The sequence below is a fragment of the Biomphalaria glabrata genome, chromosome 10 (genome assembly GCF_947242115.1).
Source record: "Biomphalaria glabrata chromosome 10, xgBioGlab47.1, whole genome shotgun sequence".
Lineage (NCBI taxonomy): Eukaryota > Metazoa > Mollusca > Gastropoda > Planorbidae > Biomphalaria > Biomphalaria glabrata.
The window spans coordinates 42,212,707-42,233,438 of record NC_074720.1 but is presented as its reverse complement, the minus strand read 5'-3'; the positions used below and the strand labels follow the sequence as shown (position 1 = coordinate 42,233,438).

Here is a 20,732-nt window from a genome sequence, read left to right as displayed (position 1 = left end):
TGTTGACCAGCTCACAGACTTCACCTGGGTGACACTGACTGGGACACGATTTGAAGTGTGTCAAGTTTTGGGAGTAATGTCGTATGGTATCACTGATGGTCTTTTTGGTCACCAAGTCACACTCCAGGAGCGTTATTCTACAAAAAATGTCACACATTGTTTTGTTTGACGACATGTTTCTTATGTGCCTTCAGAACTGAAGATTGCTATATCTTAGACGACGGGAGCTTGCGGCGGTGAGAGATTGAACTCGCGACCATGGAGACTACAGTCCAGTGCCTTTCCCACGACCAGGCAGCCATCCCAGTCACAGCCCAACAATGTTACATCACAACAATGCCAATATTATTAACACAAATGAGCAACACACTGTGACCAGAGTAACATGTTTTATTTCACGTTGATATCAAGACACACAAAAACATTCAGAAATAAATACATGAAACAACAAAAATGAATCCAAGTAAAAATTTATTTAAAAAACATAAAAAGTCAACCCCCAAATATTCAAATATTCACTTCGTGACACTCCCAGCACATGTACGGAGCTAATTTTAGAACCATTACGTCACCAAATTGCTCGCAGATTTTTTTCCTTGGACACAATAACATCAACATTTTCATCAGCCCATGTATTGTTTAAAGGGGGGGGGCAGGGGGAGGGTGGGGGGTTCGAGGTTGTTTCTCCCACAAGATTTCATTTATCTTCATTCAGCACGCACATTTGTCATCCGTTTAACCAGCCTCTCAGCGGTGTTAACCCTTGCACTTTCAGGTGTCTAATGTTATGAAACAAAGCCATTTTCACACTATCCCTTAAATGGATAGAGCAAAGGGTTAACTTTGGGTCAGAGTCTTTACTTTCATTTGTTCTAACACAATTGGATGTGAGCTCCACGGGAAAAGGGGGGGGGGGGGTTGTTGATTAGTTTAATAGAATAGATGTTTACGAATCCTTGCATTTCACCCTCTAGTGATGCAACCAATGAAACTGCGTGAACTGTATAACAACGTATGACACGCAAGACCTCGGTCAAGTTTCTCCCGTAGAGTTCCATTGTACTCATTTTAAATAGATCTAGTTCCCAAAGTGCAAACGCACTAGTCAAAATAGAAGCGACGGAAAATTGTGTATCAAACATTTTTTTCTCTCTAAGTTTTTGTTTTTGGTACCACATTCTAGACATACAGACCCCACTAGAGACAGTCCTGATTATACTTTGTAATTCTATCTTGACAGTAAACCTTCTCAATTCTAGACGCACACTAAAGTTGACATTAACAATGGCAGGCATTGGAAATATTCCCATCTTTCACACACACACAGACACGTAGCCAAACATACGCACACACACACACACTGACATGAAGCCAAACAGTCGAGGAACTACCACCATGTCTGTAATTAACGTCCGCCGCCACCACCTTGACCTTGCTGGTCTGCAGAAGACATGATGACCATCATGATAATCAGAGGCACCAGGTACATCCACTGAAAAATTAAAGAGACAGAAAATGAAACAAGCGACTTACAGAATGAATCCATAGTGTCAACAAAACACAGGGGACACAACTCATTCCAATAGCTGTGAAGTATAATTATCTCCCTTTTGATTTTTTTTCTTCTCTACACTATTGTTTCAACGCTTTCAGCTATTTTATATACAGCATGTAAAAATTAAAAATAAAAATACACAGACTAAACACATGACCATTCATTGGTGCATTCAATCTACTAGTCCAGTGTATAGTAGGCTTATAGTCCAGCGCATAGTAGGCTATATTCCAGTGGTCTCGCCACTTTTACATTATGCTTTCCATCTGCAGAAGCGCTTTGTCATGGGCACTAAAACTTTTGCAATGTTTGAGAAAATGTTCTTGAGTGCGGAAATTTCATATGCAGACAAGCGTATATCAAACTTTTACTAGTGGCTTCCCCCCAAGGCCGGACTTAGGCATAGGCAAACTAGGCAGCTTGGAAGTTCTATACAACAACAGCCAACATTACAAGACAGACAAACACACAGAGCCAACATTACAAGACAGACCAACACACAGAGCCAACATTACAAGACAGACAAATACACAGAGCCAACATTACAAGACAGGCCAACACACAGAGCCAACATTACAAGACAGACCAACACACAGAGCCAACATTACAAGACAGACCAACACACATAGCCAACATTACAAGACAGACAAACACACAGAGACAACATTACAAGACAGACAAACACACAGAGCCAACATTACAAGACAGACAAACACACAGAGCCAACATTACAAGACAGACAAACACACAGAGCCAACATTACAAGACAGACCAACACACATAGCCAACATTACAAGACAGACCAACACACAGAGCCAACATTACAAGACAGACCAACACACAGAGACAACATTACAAGACAGACCAACACACAGAGACAACATTACAAGACAGACCAACACACAGAGCCAACATTACAAGACAGACCAACACACAGAGCCAACATTACAAGACAGACAAACACACAGGACACATTAAATATAAAAAAAAACAAAAAAACTGCTAGACTTCACACTAACAAGACTGTCTTTTAGAAAATACAGCTGGAAGCGAAGAGAGAAAACGTCGTCAATCTGTTTGTACAATTTAAAAGTTAAATAGCTCTTGGTGATGTCTTAAAGAGAAGGATATAAATGTACAGTTCTTTCAGTATGGAACATGCAAAGTCAATGGTTATGAAGTGGCTGTATCGCTTGGTGAAGTCTGATGTAACCTTGAGTAAGACTACAGCAGACGACTTTAGAAATCGGGAGGAACCACCGATGAAAGTCACTTCAAGCGAGACCAAACGCCACGGCAGGCCTGAACTCTGACCAGTGACGTGGCAACGAGCTACTGGTCCCCACTTGAGCACAGGTTCCCACGTGACATGTCAAAGTTGAGGCCTACCGTGGCGATTGGTCTGGGTTCAAGTCTCGGTTCAACTCGGAGTCTGAGCTATATTGTTTGATTGTTTTGAGGCGATGTGCATTTAGTGTTCTTTGTTCCACCTCAGTGTGTTCTATCTCCAGTGGAAGCTTCGTGTATTGCCTCTAAAAGATGCGTTCAATTAGGTTAAAAAAGAAGTTTGTTCAAGTTTTAGTCAAGTTCTATATACAATAGGCCTACAACAGTTTAGTTGGGACTAGCTGTCTGGGGCTACAACCCAACGGACTACCAAGTAAGAACACCCAAGATAAAACACTATGTAGAGTCTAGAACCACTACTAGAATTAATGTAAAGATCCATTCTATGAACCCAGAAAGAGGCCTACAACAGTTTAGTTGGGACTAGCTGTCTGGGGCTACAACCCAACGGACTACCATGTAAGAACACAAAACACTATGTAGAGTCTAGAACCACTACTGGAATCAATGTAGAGATCCATTCTATGAACCCAGAAAGAGGCATACAACAGTTTAGTTGGACTAGCTATCTGGGGCTACAACCCAACGGACTACCAAGTAAGAACACAAAACACTATGTAGAGTCTAAAACCACTACTGGAATCAATGTAAAGATCAATTCTATGAACACAGAAAGAGGCCTACATGACGAATGTCAGCTCAGCACAAGTCTAATAAGAGTACAAGGGCGATAACTATGACTATTGACAACCAACTGTTCCCCCAACTTCCTGGCCAATGTGTTAGTGATAATAGATACTCTAGTAAGCAGACTCCGCTGCCCCCCCCCCCCCCCACATTGTCTTTCTTCTGGCCTGGAGAGTCCGTGTAATTGGTTACTGCTTCATTTCTGCTTAAGTCTAGCGTTTCTCAACATTTGTATGTTTCAGATAGAGTCAAATATTTTCCGTATCCAATGGCCTGCACCCTCTTCCAGCCAGTGTTTACTCACATCGTTATCTGACCCAGAGGTCATGCTAGTTGATAGTTTAATTAGATAATTACAAGACAAGAGACGCACAACATCAAAGTCTGATATGTACAAGACTCAAAACGTCTCGAGATAAACACAGACATGGATGCAGACAACACTGAGCTGTAAGCTCAAAACGTCTCGAGATAAAGACAAGACACATAACGAAGACAATCGCGTCCGTTCATGGAAATGACCAGCGACAAAAGCGGCTGTTCATTTGACCCTCCACCGCCCGGGCCTCCTTCTTCCGGTAGCCAGGTTGTACATGGCACCCTGGCCTGCGTGCGCACACACAAAGCCTCTCTCTAACATTGGCCAGGGAAATGACCGCCTGCTTCCATATCAGCATGGACAAATCATTCTTGTTGTCTTACGCCTGCTTTCATCGGACAAACAAACACACCTCTATCGTCAGTAGCACACATACACACACTTGTATGCAGAAACACGCATGCACGATAAATGCATTTGATTCACGTGACTCGTGGAGGCTGTCATTTTAATTTTTAAAATGCACCCGGACCCCCCCAATAATACAACTAACCAGCTCACTTTAAAATTGATCAGTCACAAAGACAAGAATGACGTCATCAATGTCACGGTCAAGATATGGAGACTTCCGGTCGCATTAATGAAAACATCGTTATGATAACATTGAAATCAAAGTCTTCTTCTTACAATAGGAATTTAAAAAAAAAAAATAGACAAAACAAAAAAATAAACAAAGAATAACAGCATCATACAGATAGTACAAAGAAACTTGAAATATTGTCAGGTTAGAACTAAAGTGTCTTTACTGTCTTTTATTGTGATCTAACTTTTGACATACTGGTATGGAGAAACTGTTGTCTCAAGGCAAACAGCTCAATGCACGGGGAGAACAAAAAGCTACATCCCTTGTGCACTGGGTCAATAAAAGGAAAATGAATTGTCTGATCAAAACTAACACCAGGCGAACAAACACCAGGTCAATAACAAACACCAGGTCAATAACAAACACCAGGTCAATAACAAACACCAGGTCCATAAAAACAGGATGTCAATAACAAACACCAGGTTAATAAAAATAGGATGTCAATAACAAACACCAGGTCAATAACAAACATGATGTCAATAACAAACACCAGGTCAATAACAAACATGATGTCAATAACAAACACCAGGTCAATAACAAGCACCAGGTCAATAACAAACATAATGTCAATAACAAACACCAGGTCAATAACAAACATGATGTCAATAACAAACACCAGGTCAATAACAAACAGGATGCCTGTCACGTAGCTTAATGCAGCTAAGTTTATTTGTAGTTTTCTGTAACCATGTCCTTAGTAACGTCAAGGTTGATTGTCGACGGGTTCTTGCAGCAAGTAAGCTTTCTCGGAACAGAAGGGATTCCATGACCATAAAAGGAGAATGCCAGTAGGTCGACTTCCACAAGTCATTCTGTATGGCGATCTAATAGAAGGCAGGAGAGCCGCTGGTCGCCCACTTTAACGGTATACGGATGTATGCAAACGCGACATGAAGCTCTTAAAAATAGACACTTGCAGCTGGGAAAAAGTAGCACTGGATAGATCCACATGAAGAGAGAGCATAAAGGAAGAGTCACGGTTTGCAGATGTCATACACAACAGAAGCAGAAAGAAGGGTGAAAATGCAACGGCGCCTGGTGATCACATATGTCCAACCTGCGATCACAGCTGTGTATCAAGGATTGGCCTCTTTAGTCACACAAGAAGTTGCAAAGGGAAAAGATCGTCTCTCGAGATGTAACATGCCACACAGAAAAGGAGCCAAGATTTAGCGGGGTTGAAAGGTTTGGTTTGTTCGCAAACGCAAAGAGAGGTTCATGAATAGAAACGTTTTTGGAAGGGAGAGAACAAGTCAGTTGTAGAAATATCAAGTTTTAGCTGTAGTTGTAGTTATGAGCTTAAACGAAGAGAGTTAAACTTGTTTAATTCTATTGTACCGTGTGTATTCTATTCAAGTGATTCCTAGTTCCAGAATGAAAGTTGAGTATTTATTGTGGAAGGATCTTCATTGTTTGAATTAATAGTTTGAATTTAAATCTTCGACATAACGATCTTATTTGAGTGTACTCTAACCCTAAACCTAATTGTTTAAAAAAAGAAACGCATTGTCTGGTCAACACAATCTTATCGTAACATCAAGAAAGCTTTAAATCAAGCACTAAAAAAAAAAACAACAACAACAAACGATCATTACAAGGCCAATAACAAACAGGAGGCTAATAACAAACAGTAAGATCAACTACGACGCAATGCACTAATTAGTACTTTTTTTTTTATCTCTTCGATTTTGGCTTTAAAGAAATGAACAGCGATATTAGAACTCACTAAACGTACCAACAGTCTTACTAGCAGTAAAGTACTCTAGATCACAAGCGCATGCTGGGTAGAAGTTTTCTGTTCAAAAACCCAAACATCCACACTTACCAGCGCCCCAGATTGAGTGTGAAGGATAACTTCCTGAACTTAGAATTCTATGAACGCCACACGATGGAACATTTAAAAAAACATTAAGTTGCGCTAACACAGACACAATGGAAACTCCGATGTTGTTTACAAAATTAGGGATATTCCTACAGTGGAACAGTTGTAGATTATTTTTTTTACAGGAAAAAGAAGAAGAGGCAGACAGAGAAAGAGATGGAAAGACAACATAAAAGAATGGACGGGCCTGCCATTGAAAGAGATTCATTCTATGACAAAAGAAGGTTAACAGATCACATGTGATACCCCAATGGTTCAACAGACTTAGGGATAGATGAAGGTGAATGTATAAAATCCTAGTTTCTCTAAACTCATGCCTGTGTGTGGACATACTCTGTGTCTACGTGAAGTCTTAAGAGTTATTCAATCAAGCGAGATGGAAAGAAATGAGACGTACGTAGGATATCCTGGCAACGTGACAAACTTGTGCGACACCCTAAAGTCATAGAAATCAAGAAGACAGTGATTACTCATCTTGCTGCAGACACAATTCTGTTTCCAGAAATCACGTGAGCCGCAATGTAAGCAACTTGTCCAAAGTTTTTCAATACGTTTTGGAACCACTGCAAAGCGACTAAGTCACCGTTCTTGCAGATCAATATCAAAAGCACAACTAGGTCACAATAAACGTATATTATAAGTAGGTCACAATAAACGTACAACATAATTAGGTCACAATAAACGTACATTATAAGTAGGTCACAATAAACGTACAACATAATTAAGTCACAATAAACGTACGCCATAAGTAGGTCACAATAAACGTACATTATAAGTAGGTCACATTAAACGAGCAGTACATCTAGGTCAAAACGAGCGTACATTAGAAATGGGTCACATGAACGTCCGATCAAAGATTCGGCGCCTAAAGAGCTATCAATCATCCATTTCACAAAGTAGAAAATATCCGAGTGACTTGCTTCTGATTCCCCTGGATCTATTTATTGGCTGTACACTTAGAGTTAGGGTTAGGGTTTAGGGGTTATTCGCCAAGATTTTGTATAAAGAGATTGTGAGGTATGTTCTAGAAATGGCTTGTAAGAGAGACTCGTATCCAAGTAGATTTATAGAAATGATGGTAGTCTTTGTACACGTAGCTTTTCTAAGAAATTGACTAATTAAAATAAAATTTCGCTGTACGATTGGTTAAAAACATTGAATTCCCTAGTCATACTTGTCTTGCTTACTTGTCTACTAGAGACCTATATCTATTTTATGTGGTCTATTGTATACTAAACGAGAAAACAGCTTTAGTCGCACACATACATAGTGTAGTTATAACTATATGGTTATCCCCTAAGGTAAGGGAGTGCATTCACTGCAGAGAATCTAATACCTTTAATGATAGGACAACAATTGGTACATGAGAAATAAAACTGACATTGAATTCATTATTAATTGCTGTCTTTATTACGCCAGTATCTTACTATCAGGACATTTACGGAGAATCGGGAAAATAAAAACTGATGCAAAATGACTTGACCAGTAATATAATACAAAAAAACCCATCAAAACAGCATATCCATATAGCATATGTGTGTGGTTAGTATATGTGTGTGGTTATCTAAAGAACTCTTTATGTTGTGTCTGTTGTATTTATGTGTATTTTTCTGTTGTGTTGTCTTTATATGAGAAAGGAGTCCTTGTAATCACAACAGATTTCCGTAAAGATCAATAAAGCAAGTCTTAGTCTTAGTCTTAGCAATTTATTCATACGTAGCGATGCAGTACATGTTTCCATTCCATGCAAAAATGACTTCCCCAAAAATGCATTGTATTGCTATGTTTTTTGTTTCCTGAGACCTATCGGAAATGTTTGTGCACCACAGCTACCTCCTGGCGCCCGTCAGACGCCACGACCATTAAGATGTAGATCATCAACTGGAGTAATTACAAGCTCATTAGGTCAAGATTTCCAAATCGACCGCTGGACACATCCAAGGGAAGGGAAGAAGAGGGAGACAAATCTGTTCTCATTAAAAACAAATCGAAGTGAAGTGACAGCTCCAGACACCAAGAAACTGTTTAGTTACATGTCATCTAGAGACACACACACGCGCACACCGATCAATGGATTGATATTTTCATGTAAACCCAAGAACATGATATGTACAAGCAGTGCTTTTTTTTTTTGGTGACGGTACGCACCGGTACGGCGTACCGGCACCTTTTTCAATGTGGGGGAAAATTATGACTTTTCTTGTATTTTAACGTTTATAATTAATTTATTAGTAGTTAAAAGTTAGGCAATCCATCACTGAGTACCGGCTAACAAAAAGCACCCTGTAAAAGTATTATTCCCATGAGATCTGCATAAGATTAAAGTGACCCAACTTGGGACGGTTCCCTAGTCAAGACTTACGGTTACATTGTTATCCTGAAATGAAGTTCCTTATATGCAAATTATAGAGGATATCTGTCTGCGTTTCATTTAGATTTAGAGAGGGTTACGAAGTTTCTGCCAAAGAATGTAAATATCAAAAAGTTGATAGTGCTCCTGGTCCACTTCCGTGAGTTCTTGCTGCAAAGTTCAACTCTTCGACTCGTACACAATCTACAATGTACTTCCATCTGATTCAGACTCAACCTAATAGCAACCTGATGCAAGTCTAAAATCTATCCTCGTCTAGTTTAGACTCAATATTGAAGGTTTAAGCGTGCTACCTATCTAATTTAGAGGATCAATTAGACTGTTATAGATCCCTTCCATCTAATTAGTATTCAATCTAGAAGACTATAAAATTTGTTAAAATCTAGTTTAGGCTACATTTAGACATCGGACATATTCCCTTCCCCTTCCACCCATCCCAGTGGCGCTACAGCCCATGGAGGGCTCTGGCCTGCTTCAACACATCCATCCATCCCAGTGGCGCTACAGCCCATGGAGGGCTCTGGCCTGCTTCAACACATCCATCCATCCCAGTGGCGCTACAGCCCATGGAGGGCTCTGGCCTGCTTCAACACATCCATCCATCCATCCCAGTGGCGCTACAGCCCATGGAGGGCTCTGGCCTGCTTCAACACATCCACCCATCCATCCCAGTGGCGCTACAGCCCATGGAGGGCTCTGACCTGCTCTAGCACATCCTTCCATTCAGATCTCTCCTGGGCCTTTCGTCTCCACGCCCTGACCCCCAAGCTGCTTCAGATCTGCTTCTACATCATCAATCCATCGCATTCGGGGTCTGCCTTTGGGTCGCCTGCCTTTTGGTTTTTGCCTGTATACGATTTTCGCTCCTCTGTTGTCTGACATTCTTTCAAGGTGACCTGCCCAACGTAGTCTGTTCTTTTTTTTATTTCCGTCACTATTGGTGGGTCTTCATACAATTGATATATCTCATCTATAGAACACAACAAATACAAATATTTCATACAAAGATCTACGTAGGTTGTGGAGATCCCTGTCAGACCAGACTGAGATATAAAACTCTCTCTCTCTCTCTCTCTCTCTCTCTCTCTCTCTGCCTCTCTCTCACACACACAAACAGATCTTCGCCATGTCCGCAAAGTACACACACTGCCAGTCAACATAATATTTGTGCCGAGAATCAAATCAACCAGCTCTTACAATACCAATGTTTCTAGAAAGTAGGAAACGATCTATTTATCAAGCGTGATATCAAATCAACGTACACTTGTCAAGCTTCGGTCACTGAATATCAAGGCAACTAGGTGTCCAATTCATTCGGAGATCATTCCAGAAAGTCGCATACCGAGTGGGGATTCTCTGCTGGGACTCTACAGTTTCAGTGGCTTTGATAGTACAACGCAATGCCGATAGTCTGCGTGAGACTAGACCACGTGATGTCCTGCTTTATGATGCCATGCCACACAGACATTTCTCCCCCATGATTTAATCCCGCTAAACCAGGACAGACAATTTCTGTCTTCATACTCTTCTCTTAAGTGCCCTCACAGCCTGGAAGTGACGTAAATTGTACTGGGGGGGGGAGAGAGGAGGTGTCCTAAATGTTGGAGAGGACCGGGGGAGGGGGTGCCCCTATGAAAGAAGGGGAGAGAGACACCCCTCCGCTTTTAACTGCTTTGTTTTGAACAACGGCTCTAGGATGACAGTCCTCCCAAAGTAGGTGAGCGAGTGACGTCATCTAAACAAGACATCGTAAACATGCTCCAGTAAGCAGCCAAACAAAGTGTCTTGGTCTAACACAAAGTGTCTTGGCGTAACACAAAGTGTCTTGACCTAATACAAAATGTCTTGGCCTAACACAGTGTCTTGGCCTGACACAAAGTGTCTTGATCTAACACAATGTGTCGTGACAACACAAAATGTCTTGGCCTGACACAAAGTGTCTTGATCTGATACATGTAGTGTCTTGGCCAAACTCAAAGTGTCTTGATTTGATACAAAGTGTCATGAATTGATACAAAGTGTCTTATTGTAAAAACAAAATGTCTTACTGTAAAACAAAGTGTCTTATTGTAAAAACAAAGTGTCTTACTTCAATACAAACTTGCCAGATCGACAGAGAAGCTTACCAAGTATTAACTAGGTATCACTTCACAATTAGGTCAGTGTGACACGACGATGTCAAATCAAAACTAACCAGAACAGACTTTCTCTTGAGTCCAATTTAAATAAAGGCACAATGGCCGAGACGATAGCCTCCTTTTCAACCTAAAGGTCAAAGGGTATAAGACCTTTCTCACTAATTCACTTCTAATGCAATGCTGTAATTCCAAGAGGACCCAGTGAACTCAACACACACACACACTGAATCACACACACTCACACACACTGATGCTCTCACACACACAGACGTTTTGTACACAAATTATTACAACGGAATTCAACTGAAAATCACGCAACCAAATTTGTACTATAAGGAACAAAAAATGACAATAAATTTCAAATTGTACAAGACTCATGAATAACGTTTGTGTTGTCGCGTGAACTCATGGACGGTCCGTGCATCAACAAAGAGATAAAAGGCAGGTTTCAGTGGAACTTGATTTATATATATTAAAACAACAACAAACAACAACAACAACAACAAAGCTTATACGAAGAGTAATGGACCTCATTCACCAATCGTAAACAAACAACATTTAGCCACGTGATGCTCTATCTCTTCTAGACAAATTAAGTAATCCATAAAGGCTGTCACGTGATACTTTTTTTTCTCCACTGTTTTATTAATATTATCACGTGGCTAAATGTTATTTGAGGTCCATTGTATCAATTAGTTTGGATCAGTCGTGTTATTAAATCTGTATTAAATCTAGACCAACAACAATAACTCTGTGCGATTAATAATATTTGTACCAATTAATTTAACGCTATTTCATGCGTTCAGCTTTCTCACTACGCTATGATCTTATCACTTATCTAGACCAGATGGGAACAAGGTGGGAGGGGGGAGGGATTTTACAGTTATTGGTTTAAAAAAAAAAAAAGAAGGGGGGGGGGATCGACCTGAATCCGAACTCGTGGCTAACACATCCGTGGGCAAACGCGACTAGCGGCGACGAATAAAGGGGACTAATTTAGATTATGCCAACACTTCAGTAAAGTAGAATTTCTTTCCCTTGTTAGAGATACCAAAAAAAAAAAATAATTACCAGTAGTTAACTAATTGTGCTGTCATGTGAAAGAAAGAATTGTGCAAAATGTTCAGCTTCATCCGAGAAAGATGTCGGAGAAATAACGTGTACAAACATTGTGACAGACAGAGAGTTGATAGAAGCTTTGTAAAAAGGGAACGTTTCATGTAAATCATTAGTAACTAGTCTAGACATCTATCTTCTTTTAGCAAGTAACAAAACTTAATAGATATATGTTACACGCATTTCTGTTTAGTATTTCCCTCTTCTATTCCAGCCCGTATTTATTGCTCATTATTTACCATGTATCGTTTTTTTTTTTTTGTTTTGTAAATCATTGTTTCAAAACATTTTGTTGGAAATAAAAATGGTTTGCATGTTTGATTTTTAAAAACAAAATGGTTCGCTTCCAGAAGAACAAAGATGCAGCCCCAACGTGTTGTTAGCATGTGACAAAAAAAATGCTGAAGTGGGATTTTGATAAGCACTTCGAGTTTTAGAGTGCCACGTGTAGAAACCACGCAGCTTTTGATTCTTTTGTCCTCGGAACTCTCCCATTCGTTGGGTTCAAACAAAACTCTCTGCAATCAGCCACGTCCGGGTCCCCAGTGTTTCTTCATGGCGGGCTGCTGCCAACTCAAAGTGGAGCTGATTCTTTTGAAGAACTAGCTCATGGAGTTGATCCTTTTGAAGAACTAGCTCATGGAGTTTATGCTGTGACTTTTAGAAGAAGAAAATACGGAAGCTCAGTTGAAATTGTGCAGCCGAAATACATCCAGGAAAGTCAGAGGGAGGATCTGGTCGGTACACACGACACCCTCGCTACTCAAAACAAAGGCTTTAGTTTTAATATCTTGCAGACGTGAAAATCGAAATGGCTTAAGCTTTGCTGTCAAAATCTGTTTAAAATTGACAATACAAATAGTGCAGCGCTTTGATTTCTTCACTTTTTTTCCATATAAAAATCTCACTTTTAAGCACTTATAATAATTGTACGAAATGACGTCATTATTTTGTGTGTCCGTTTAATGCTTAATAATCGAACGGATAAACAGGCGTGTTTGTCCTACTTTTGCATTAAAAAAAATGGGGTTGTAAAAAAAAAAAAGGTATTTGATTCATAATAGCAAAGGGTTTATTTTTAGCCCGTCTTTATCCACGCCAATAGTTCATACTTAACCCAATTTGGGAAGAATTACCCCATTTCCCGGGACCAACGTGATCGACTACTCATTTAGAGGGAGGGAACTCTGGCGAGCTCAGAACATCTTAGGATGTGTGAGTGATGGCACTTTCACACATTTTACTGACCAACAAGGAAATAATTTAACAAAAATATGTCAAGGTTATTATTAGACCAATATGCCAAGGTTATTATTAGACTAATATGTCAAGGTTATTATTAGACCAATATGTCAAGGTTATTATTAGACCAATATGTCAAGGTTATTATTAGACCAACATGTCAAGGTAATCAGTAGACCAATATGTCAAGGTAATCAGTAGACCAATATGTCAAGGTAATCAGTAGACCAATATGTCAAGGTAATCAGTACTATATACAAGACATCGTAAACATACTCCAATAAGTAGCCAAACTTTTGATTCTTTTTAGGGCCAAGGAATAATTGTGCAAAGTTTCCCCTTGGTCCGAGAATGACAAAAGGAGCAATAAGGTGTACCAAACAGACAGACGGAGTGAGTTGGTAGAAGCTTTGCGAAGACGCTCGAGATATTTTTTTTTTTACTGCCACTTTTTTACAAAGCTTCTATCAACTCACTCTGTCTGTCTGGTGAAAAGTGTGTGCATGCTATTTCTCCCCACACCCATTCTCGGATCAAGATAAAAACTTCGAACAATTACTTATTGACATAGACAAGACATGAATCAATAAAAAAAAAGTAACCCATTAGACAATTAATTACTGGGAATTCATCATCTTTTTTAACAGCAACAAGGGAAACTAATACTTCAGTATTCACAGATATGGCTAAATTTGTTGGGTTTCGTCCCAAATAATTGTTAACGGTATTTCTCCCTCACGCATTCTTCGATCAAGTTGATACTTTGATAATTATTTATATTGTACCTAACAAAACATGAATCGATAAACGAAAATACTCAACAAGTCAATTAATTATTTTGTTTGATATCGAATAAGGGAAATAACTTGTACGCTATTGGTAGATATAGTTTTAAGTACTGAGTTCTACCCTTTTTTTTAAAAAAAGGATTTTTATATTTTGCCTGTTGTCAATGGTTCCAGTTTAGGCTCCAATAGAGTTCGCCCCTAGCAGTGACTAAATGGGTTTGTAGGACTTTGGGAGGTCTGCACAACAATTGTACGCCTTGACGATCCAAATTTTTTTTTTTGCTAGGTTCCTGTGATTGATGTGGTGTTAGGATCATCAGATCTAGGTTTACAGCAGATCCAGTCACTAAAATCCAGGACCTTCAGATTGACAAATTGATTCAAGTGCCTAGATCCATCACCTCGCTGTAAGTAAATTTGTAAATCGAAACTCTAGGCATATTGTTCATTGATCTCTACAATATTTAGCGTCAACTCGTTCTGCGTCGCCACAGTGGCGTAGGTAGGAATTTGGAATCCCGGGGGGCTTGACCTCTGTAGGGGCCTCTGCATTTTGACATTGGACGTGAGATAATAGCGCAATATTTAATACTTAATGTCAAAAAAATTCTGACACTCATTTGGGGGGCCCACTCTCAAGTGGGGGGCACGGGGGGATTTTCAAATGTGGAGCCACCCGTCCCCCACAGTAGCTACTTCGCCATAACTCCACCTCCACAAAACAACTTTTGAACAAAAGCACAAACGCCAATAAATACATACATAAGGAAAATAATACAAACAAACAGCATACAAACACCAACACACAAACATCAACAAGCAACAAAAGGGAGAGAGAAAATAAGACACTAAATTGCAAACAATTTACCCAGCACAAAGACAGCTCCATTGAAAAACGTGGAGTTCAGAACTCAAGTGTCTATTGTGTCTAACATTTGAGAATACAAAACAGATACCAAACTAGCTATTTTATATCTCTTTGCACTGTCAGGTGGCTGCTTTTGTAGTGTGGTATGCGTTTTGGGCTTACGCCAAGATGGTCCCGGGATCGAACCTTGACCGTCGCCCCCACCCCTCTCTTGCTGCAAGATGTTAGGGACAGGATGTTATAACTTTCGGATGAAGGAACGTCCTAAAGACGTCAAAACTTGAAATAAAAAAAAAATGAAGATTTAGGTCTGTTGGTCGTTTGGTCAGACTGTAACCCTCTCACATGTTCAAACTCAAACCTACTGCCAAAGCTTTCAGAAACGCAGGGCCGTAGCTAGGAATTTTCCATCATTTGGGGATCGGGGGGGGGGGCTTGACCTCTATGGGGTCCCCTGAATTTTGCGTAATACTTCATTTTCAATGTAAAAAACACTCATTTGGGGCCCCCCTCAAGTGGGACTCGGGGGGATTTTCATATTCTCCCCCCCCCCGTCCACCCCCCACCATAGCTACGCCACTGGAGAAACGAACTGTTTCTCGCCTGACATCCGCTTCTATAATAGCCATCCAAACAACAGCACTCCATTGAAACGTCTACGTTTGTTTTTTTACTGTCCACTATAATGACCACATCCCTTGATGGACTAGACATCCGTGCTACAGTAGTTGACAACACATTACAAAATAGAGACAACAGGGCGGGGTCACCTGACATGACAAGAGGAGGCAAGGGGACAGCACTCTATTATTGTTACTTTCAACAGACGAGCTACAGTGTTTACAAGTGAGCAGTACTTCCGGCGCGTGGAGCACCATATTAAACAAGTGGCAATAGACTGCCGTGAAAACCTCTTGCGCAGAACTAAAAACCTAGGTGAAAAAGTGAGCACTATTTACACTACTCTTTTAATGGCTATGTAAGTATGTTTGATCAATGGTGAAACTAGACTTCTGCCAAAGACGCACTACAAAACATGGATTGAGAAAATATACTTAGCAGACGACTTGTGCATGAAAACCAAAAAAATATTTTAAATAGTTTTGTTTTAAATGACGCGAAAGAGATAGTCTGAATGAAACCCAGGGACTGACAAAAGAATCAAGATTCAGGCAGGGCCTGTTTGTGTCTAGTCCTGCAATAGTCTAAGATTTACAAAATGTAAGTAAAATACTGTTATAACCCTATTGGCGGCGCAAAAGTGTAATGTGTGTGCGGCCTACTGACACACACACTCAGGCCAATCACACAGGTCAAGGGCTGTTGATAGACAAAGGACAGTACTTGTATAAGCTTTGCACGCAAATATGACGAGTGTTATGGTCATCTGATCATAGGCCTGCACAGACCAGAGACGGTATGAAAGAAAGCGGCAGTTCAAGACCGGAGAGCGTTGAGACCGGGACTGTTAGTCAGCCATGAAGTCGGTCCTGGTGCAGTCCTCCAGTGAAACGTACGAGTCCAGGAAGAGACAGTAGAGTTTATGAGTTTAGTACAGTGATATATACAGTCTAACGTTGTAGCAGTTGATTGTGTTGCCAATTGTGTCGTATTGGCTGTTTGATTTGACCCTTATTAAAGTACAAGATTATTTGGCGTCTTGTTGTCAAGTTCTTGATGTGTTGATGTGTTGTGTTGTGTTTAGCAGTGTTTACAGAAGGCCTGATTAGGAGAGAATCGTAACAATACATTGTATAAGATATGGTACATTGGAAACTCAGTATCGGAGCTCGATAGAAGAGTTTAAAAACTGGTGCACCGACAACTTTCTAGAACTGAATGTCACAAAAACTAAAGAATTTATAATAGATTTTAGAAAGAAAAAACAAACTATACGTGAACTGCAAATAAACATAACATCTATAGAACAAGTAAAGGCATATACATATCTAGGCGTTATCAACAACAAGCTTTCATGGGAAGACCACCTTGGAACTCTGACAAAGAAACAGCCCAGCGACTCTTTTCTATACAAACTCAATAGCTTTAAATTAAACAAGAAGATCCTTGAGTCTTTTTACGGCGCGACTATACACAACCTGCTAACATACGGAATAACTTGTTGGCAAGGCAACGCCTCATCTAAACTGTTGCGACGTCTAGAAAACATCATTAAAAAAGCATACAAAATTACACGCACAACATTACCATATTTAAAGAAACTTTTTGAACAAAAGTGCCTAAGAAAAATCGAAAAAATCATGGAAGACAACGGCCACCCGCTCCATCAGAACTACGTCAGGTCGTCGCGAAGTGGGCGACTGCTGTCAATCAAAACAAGAATGGAGCGGTACAAAAACTCGTTCGTACCTCACTCGGTCAGACTCTATCACCGCCACTCATTGATCAGGGAACATGAAAAGGACCAAGATGCCTGCGTGTAGTCGCTGAATGAACTCTTTATGTTGTGTCTGTTGTATTTATGTGTATTTTTCTGTTGTGTTGTCTTTATATGAGAAAAGAGTCCTTGTAATCACAACAAATTTCTGTAAGGATCAATAAAGCAGTCTTAGTCTTAGTCTTAAATGTTCGCACTCACTAAGGAAGAGTGGACAGAATAACTTTCAATCTCAACTGGGATTCGAAACAAGATTCGCGGACAAGCACTTTACCTATAAACCTCACCCAAAAATGTTTGTTTAAAAAAAGTAGCGAATAATTTTTATTTTAATTTATATAGGTCATACAGAACATGTTTGTTTAGTATTGACATTTTAACCAAAATTTATTTCCGATGAATCAAAAGGAACACGACACACTAAAACAATAGAGTATCAATATTTTACTGAAGAGTGTTTCTCTTTACCCAGTGCTTATACTACTAGGCACTTTCTATGACATCTTTTATGGTTTTAAATGAAGGTATTGACATGTATCAATATTTCCAATGCAATACATCTGATGTGCATAAATTCAGAAATAACGTGTAAGAAGAATAACAGTGAACATGTCAGAGAAACCTCTTACAAAACTTTATGATGCTTGAAGGATGCATCGAGTGACCAACCAGACAACAAGCCACACTACATCAATGTTGTGAGCACATTCTCAAGACGTTGCACAAATAGAAACAAGTCGCAACAATGTCCTCCAATTAGTCATTCAATTACAGAGAGACTAGATGTTCTAGATATCTTGGTGTCAAATCACTTACACAAGACAAGATGGCCACTACACAAGACAGGATGGCCACTACACAAGACAAGATGGCCACTACAAGAGACAAGATGGCCACTACACAAGACAAGATGGCCACTACAAGAGACAAGATGGCCACTACACAAGACAAGATGGCCACTACACAAGACGGGATGGCCACTACAAGAGACAAGATGGCCACTACAAGAGACAAGATGGCCACTACACAAGACAAGATGGCCACTACAAGAGAAGATGACCACTACAGAAGACAAGATGGCCACTACAAGAGAAGATGACCACTACAGAAGACAAGATGGCCACTACACAAGACAGGATGGCCACTGCAAGAGACAAGATGGCCACTAGACAAGACAGGATGGCCACTACACAAGACTGGATGGCCACTACAAGAAACAAGATGGCCACTACAAGAAACAAGATGGCCACTACACAAGACAAGATGGTCACTACAAGAGACAAAATGGCCACTACAAGAGACAACATGGCCACTACACAATACAAGATGGCCAATGTTGAGTTGATCTAAAGTAAACGGGGCAAGATATGGGATGGATTGAACGTTGGCCGAGTAGATCTTTTTGTTCCAATGACCATACTTGACACTTCTTGTTACATAGGACTCACGACTCCAATGACCACATTGGACACTTCTTGTTACACAAAAGATAGGACTCACGACTCCAATGACCACATTGGACACTTCTTGTTACACAAAAGATAGGACTCACGACTCCAATGACCACACTGGACACATCTTGTTACACAAAAGATAGGACTCACGACTCCAATGTCCACACTGGACACTTCTTGTTACACAAAAGATAGGACTCACGACTTCAATGACCACACTGGACACTTCTTGTTACACGAAAGATAGGACTCACGGCTCCAATGACCACACTGGACACAGCATATTTTTACATGTTCGACAGGGCACACGTTTTAAGACTTCAAACTTTAAGCGTCAGAAGACCAGCGCAGTGCTTACACTAGTAAAACAACAACGGAATCCAGTCAAATTGGCAGGAAGCTAAAGGTCAAGGTGATTAAAGTGACGTAAGAAAAGTTGGAAAAAAAAAACCCAACCTGCTCAGTCTAGAAGGAGAGGAGACAGTCCAATTGTAACCTTACAGCTGACAAGTTGCGCTAGATTCTAGTTGACAATGACGTTTGTAAAAGTGGTTCTAGAAAGAAAAAAACACGAGACAGAGCAGACGACAGAACCCAGCGTTCAAATTAAATCTGAACAAAATATGGCTAAACAATGACGTTAAATGTCTTTTAACCTAACTGTGAAATGACAGAGAATGGAGAACTTCATGTCGGCCTTTGACCCCTGGCCATAAAAAACTAGCAAAATGTTGAGACATTGCCAGAAAGAAGAGCCTACATGAAAGTCTAGCCTATAACTTAAAAATACCAAAACATAACCTGAGAAAATACCCAGAAACAACTAGTAGACATTTCTTCTTCTATATGCTAGGACAAACATAAAAACTATATTTCCAATATTTTGTTTGAATAGCCATGAAAATCACTAAGTAAGCTGAGTCAAAGTCTCTAATGGACATGGATGACTGTGTATGATGTCAGAGCGTATTTTGTTTAGTTTGTTTGGTTTTTTGTTTCAGAATGTTTGTGATTCATAAAATACGCAACCCCAAATCATCCTCATTTCATCGTAAACTCAATTGACTCCACTCAATAATGACTCTAAATATGTTCAAATCATATAAAGCAAAAGTATGCTGGCTAAAATAAGGCACACATTTGATCACTGTGGCTTCATAAGTTGCATCTTATTTTCATACACTTTAGCATCGAGACAGATGTGAGACAGGGGCGCATTTTATCTCCCTTCCTCTTCCTCTTAGCCATCGTCTACATAATGAGGAGAGCAATGAACCAGACTGCCTTTGGCACCCCAAGGAGAGAAAAGAATGACGGACTTGGCTGTAGACGTTGCAGTGCGCGGGTCTACAGACAAATGCATGCCAGAAATGACGGAGAGCTTCGATCCAGGGGCAGATAAGTTCACATAACTTGGCAGCATCATAGCAGACGATGAGGATAGTTCACCATGACGTAGCGTGCCGAATAGGAAAGGCAGAGAGCATTTTTAAAGGCTGCGGCCTGTTTGGACAATCCAAGCTATTGGACTAGAGACAACAAAAAAATACACCTACTTTAAAACAATCGTCGTCCCAACAGGAACATATGCATTGAAACATGGAAGTCATCTGCCAAAATTGAGAAAAGACTAAATGTGGCTCTGAGACGGATTTTGGGAGTCAATTACAAAGATCGGGTCTCAAACAAGGAAATCCTAAGCCGAACTGGGACTCGATCACTTAATGAAGTTGGGACGGAACGCAGTATGAGGTTTGCTTGATTTGATTTGATTTTGATTTTAGGCACATTGGCACAATTTAGGCCATGTCGTGCCTGCAGTCCCTTAAGAACTACTCTCTCTCTCTACATAAAAAGGGCTAAATTCTATACAGTTAAATCATTAAAATCAAGGTCTATTCACAGTTAAAATAGTAAAGGTAGT

General features: G+C 40.1%; 1 protein-coding gene across 1 annotated transcript in view; it reads right to left on the bottom strand.

Annotated features, from left to right (window-relative positions):
• Nucleotides 1-372: 372 nt before the first annotated feature.
• The window catches only part of LOC129928657 (ER membrane protein complex subunit 10-like), a 95,494-nt gene continuing 75,134 nt past the window's right edge, over nt 373-20,732 (bottom strand). Inside the window, exon 7 of the mRNA XM_056043850.1 lies at nt 373-1,492. Coding sequence (XP_055899825.1) covers nt 1,406-1,492 — 87 coding nt within the window. The 3' untranslated portion in view covers nt 373-1,405. The remainder of the gene's footprint in view (nt 1,493-20,732) is intronic.